The 4,394-nt window shown below is 43.8% G+C and overlaps 1 protein-coding gene across 1 annotated transcript; it reads right to left on the bottom strand.

The window, feature by feature from the left end:
- Positions 1-373: 373 nt before the first annotated feature.
- Positions 374-3,791, bottom strand: LOC139054389 (peroxynitrite isomerase THAP4-like). The gene is made up of 5 exons (XM_070531318.1): positions 3,633-3,791; positions 2,124-2,208; positions 1,000-1,059; positions 558-629; positions 374-480 (listed from the first exon to the last, which is right to left on the bottom strand). Exons 1-5 carry the CDS (start codon positions 3,789-3,791, stop codon positions 374-376), a joined length of 483 nt encoding a protein of 160 aa, XP_070387419.1.
- Positions 3,792-4,394: the final 603 nt, after the last annotated feature.

The following is a 4,394-nucleotide window of genomic DNA, read 5'->3' as shown; positions in this document are numbered from 1 at the left end:
GTTGCATAGCACTTATGTGGTGGAAAAATATTCAAATATTACTGAGATGAGACGTCTGCCTGAGGAGTAGTGGATGCTATAAGGGAAGGAGGTAATGCTTTGGAACTTCACCAGATGGTCAAAAGTCCAAGGTAAAGCTGCCATGCGCTAGCATTGGCAGACAATCCAAGGAAGGCACAGTTCAGATTATTTCAAACGTGCACGTTCTTACAACGTTCAAGAGCACGTCACAGTTTTTTTAGCAGTGCCACACTTACACAGATATCAAGTAGATGTAGACTGCAGCTGAAGGTTTCAGCATGATAATGAGTGGAGTTATGAACAAAAAGTGATGCAAGTTTTTCTAGTGCATTAGGCACACTCCACAGCTACACTAAGTAGTGTGGACACTTTTGTCACCTGATAATGAAAAACAATGTTGCTTTGAGAAGGCCATGCCCGGCTTTCTTGCAGGTGTGCCGGGCCATTCTAGTGTCAGGTCTGCAGAAATAGTATAAGAACGTTCGAGGCACTTTTATCAGCTTTTTGTTACTGTGGGTGAAAAAAGCATTCCTTACCAGGTGATGTTTTCAGAAATCTCTGAACAGCAGGTGAAGCACGTGCCTTGAAGTTTTCTTGTGTCTCGAGGCCTGCAAAGTGTAAAAGCATTTAATGATCAAAACGGCATATCCTTCATAACTATTGGGATAGCTATGAACTGCGCTCATTTTGAAAATATGGTTAGTGCTCCTACATTGTGTTAATGCCACTGGTACAATATCGGTCCCATAAACTTGTGAAAATGCTTGTGGTTCTGCAAACAATGCACCCCATATTTTGTGGCATACTTTAGTATAGTTGTGACAGCAAAAATTGTAATGGTGCTAGGCAAGTAATCTATGCACCCCATATTTCAGTGTAGTTGTCACAGCAATAATTTGGACTAGTGCTACACAAGTAATCTATAGTGAAGTGACCGTTTTCATGGGGTCTCCAGTGTGTTAGCCCAACTTTCCCTACCTTGAGCTGACGAAGGTGATGTCGCAGTTGCATTCTCCACTACTGCTGGTGCTGGCCAACCTGCAGACAATGCACCACATATTTTGTGCCATACTTTAGTGTAGTTGTGACAACAAAAATTTTTAATAGTGCTAGGCAAGTAATCTATGCACCCTATATGTTAGTATAGTTGTCACAGCAAACATTTGTACTAGTGCTACACAAGTAATCTATAGTGAAGTGACTGTTTTCATGGTGTCTCCATTGTGTTAGCCCAACTGTCCCAACCTTGAGCTGACGAAGGTGATGTGGCAGGTGCATTCTCCACTACTGCTGGTGCTGGCGAACCTGCAGACAATGCACAGCATTTTGGATACACAAGTCACTACAAGAAACAAAATATTGTGTTTCGGCTGAGCAAGTGATATCACTAAAGTGACTGCACTCCTGCTTTGTGCCAATAATGGCGACTCTGTAGGCGAACCATCAACTTCAAAAAATGCTGGCATGGCTGCAGATAACGCACAGCTAATATTTATTTAATCCTCAAGGCGCAAATAATTTATAGAGGGCAGTGGAGTACAGACATCTGACATTTGTACATACCAAGCACAATAAAATAACAAATGTATGAGCACGTAATATTAAAACACTCAAACAATTAAAGAACAAAAACCTAATGTGATGCAAAAAACGATTAGAGAAAATTACCACGCAGTTCTACATTGAATGCACTCCTACCTCGTGCCGATGAAGGTGACTCAGCAGCTGCACCATCAGCTTCGGCAAATGCTGACGGGCATGCGTACACGACAATAATTTCTTCATTTTACCTTCAGGTGGAAAATATTATAGAGAGAGTGGGATTGATAAAGAAGTGTATGTAAAGCAAGCCTGACAACAAAGCAAATGTATGTACAATAATGGGCGCATATGAGCATAAAATTTGCACCACATGCAGCTAGATGTGATGCAAAGTGTTGTTAAAGAAGACTAACATTCCATTCATTAATAACGTTTATTCCATAACATGCTCTGGTCATCGCAGCAAAATCATGTGCTGGTCCACCACAGCTTTTTTTTTTCATCCCACACTACAAGAGCACTAAGAAGCGAATAGAAGTGGCTATGCGGTGAGAACTCACAGGAAAAGATGCTAGGGACCGCGTCTGGCTTCAAACGTTTCCTTTCTTGCAGGCCATGCTCAAACTGATCTTTCGTGAAGTGGTCCTGCATAAATGCAATTTCAGTTAGTAGTAAGTACAACCACAGAAACATGTGCAATATTCAACAGCTGTGCCTTGTCGAATACCTGGCATACGCCCGTGAGTCTTGTATATACAGAACGAAGTAGTGCAGATGACAGCCATTTGTATGTGTACACATGACGCTCCATCCCAACGTGAGGTTGTAGGGCATTAATGTCAATTTACTATAACAGATCGCTTATTAAACCTACAGGCAGGATTTTACATACCGCATTTTGACTAAGGCTGATCGTACAAGCAAGATATTGCGCGCAGTAAATGCAGTATTGCGGGCAGTAAATGCCTGTAATGAGCTATCACAGCTGTCTCATAAGCGGGAGCGTCAATCGACATTACATTCAAAATCAGAAGGCGATCAAAAAATAAAAAAACTGGAGAAAAACCAGAGTGCAATGGGCAAATTGTACCTGCTAGTATTTACTGTTTTGAACGCACTGTTCTAGACCCGCATAGTCAACAACCGTACAAGCAACACAGGGAATTGAACGAGCTGGAAGGTTAAGCTTTAGCTCGGGTGCCCATATCTAAATACATGTAATAGGACAATTCTTTTTTTTTTCGGCAACCACAGCACCAAATGTAATGAGGTTTGTTGCATTTAAAAGAAAGTGAAAATCTAGTGACTGCTGGTTTCGAGTTTTTGAGTTAGGTCGTCAACTTTTTATTAAAAATTGGCGAAAGTCGAAAATTTCCAGAAAATGAAACTATCAAATTTCCCGCTCTGTAACTCGCAATTAAAAATGATGTCACAATATTGCATGTCATAGTACATGTAAAGCATACAAAATTTGTATGCCACACATGAACCTAAAAATTTAGTAATATGGAAATAGCTAGCGATTTTGCAGAACCCCTTTACGTAAGATATAATATTCACGTAATATAGATATAGATATTCACGTAAGATATAAATTTACATATCTAATTTTTCCGCCTTTTATGACCTAGTAGTGGATGCCGTTTACAGGAACGCGATATCTGTGCTTGATGCAGAGCTAATAACTTGCAAACTTCGTGCTTCTACTTTTTTCGAACTTTCGGAAGTTCTTTTAACAAAATGCAGGCCCTAAATCAAAATTCCGCTTCGAACTGCCACAGAATTTAACTTTATATCTCAAATGCATCAAAACTAATTAAAATCGGTCCAGGGGTGATCACGGAATGGAGTTTCTGCATTTTAGATGTATTTAAATAGGGCGAGTAGGAGTTGGGCCCGAGCTAAAGATTCCTTTTAACATTCTTGGCGTATGCGTGCCACGTGAGTGTCGCGCTCACGTGGCACGCTTACAAGTGAGCCACCCCTTATGCCAGGCGTACGTATCTCAGCGTTAACAGAGGTGTTACTCGAGATAAATGATGCTTTAGGTGTAAACAAGGCGAACTCACCTCGCATATCCTCGTGCCTTTCGGAGCCGGCCGGTCTCGACCCATACGCCGAAGCCACACGAGTCGCCGGCGCACGTCTGTCCGTCCGCATGGCACCGCGTAGAGCGCTTTACTGCCTTCCGTGCGGTTTGTGCAGTGTGGTGCGCTGCACCCTGTCATACTGGAATACAAGTGCCAGTACGATGTGTTTCGTATCACTTCACCAAGGTCGTTGACTTCACATCGTCGAATACCGTACCTGAAACCCGCAGCTGCTCCTATCAACGCACCAACGACGGGCCGCTGATTGCAATGGCGATGGCACTGACGGAAACGACGAGTTCGTATGAGTAAGCGATGCGCCCGTAAAGTTGGCTTCGCAGCGGCACGGATCATTTGACATCATTTCTCGCGCTCGGCCAATAGCGGCGCGAGCGGCGCCGGAAAAGGTATGCGCAACTCTGCTCCCTGCGGGAGCATATACTGGAACACTGCCTCAGTGCGCTGACGACGAGAGTGCCCCGAGTGACGCCAGACTTCGCCCTCACCCTCACGCCGGCCTCATCAAGCTTGACGAATTTCTAGTGCAACATTCGGTTGCTCTGCTGCTGACGGTCGCGACGAAGGGGACCATGCATCGCCGGCAGTCCGGCACATGGTGCTGTTATGCAGTAAGCGGGCGGTCGCAGCGCATCAAACCGCGACACAGAGACACCGCGACACCCGCGACAAGAAACCGCGACACCCATTCCGATTGTTTTCTTTACATTCACCTTATCTTTC

The sequence above is a fragment of the Dermacentor albipictus genome, chromosome 1, assembly GCF_038994185.2.
Source record: "Dermacentor albipictus isolate Rhodes 1998 colony chromosome 1, USDA_Dalb.pri_finalv2, whole genome shotgun sequence".
In the NCBI taxonomy this organism is placed as follows: Eukaryota; Metazoa; Arthropoda; class Arachnida; order Ixodida; family Ixodidae; genus Dermacentor; species Dermacentor albipictus.
Note: the sequence above shows the minus strand (reverse complement) of the source record. Positions and strands in the feature narration are given on the sequence as shown.

What these genes read in the sequence shown, in the direction of transcription:
- LOC139054389 (XM_070531318.1), bottom strand. Translation starts at nt 3,791, where the DNA reads ATGACAGGGTGCAGCGCACCACACTGCACAAACCGCACGGAAGGCAGT. An exon ending in AAGGCACGAGGATATGCGAG is followed by an intron (nt 2,209 to 3,632) that starts GTGAGTTCGCCT and finishes GCATTTATGCAG; the next exon opens with GACCACTTCACGAAAGATCA. An exon ending in GGTCCCTAGCATCTTTTCCT is followed by an intron (nt 1,060 to 2,123) that starts GTGAGTTCTCAC and finishes CATTGTCTGCAG; the next exon opens with GTTGGCCAGCACCAGCAGTA.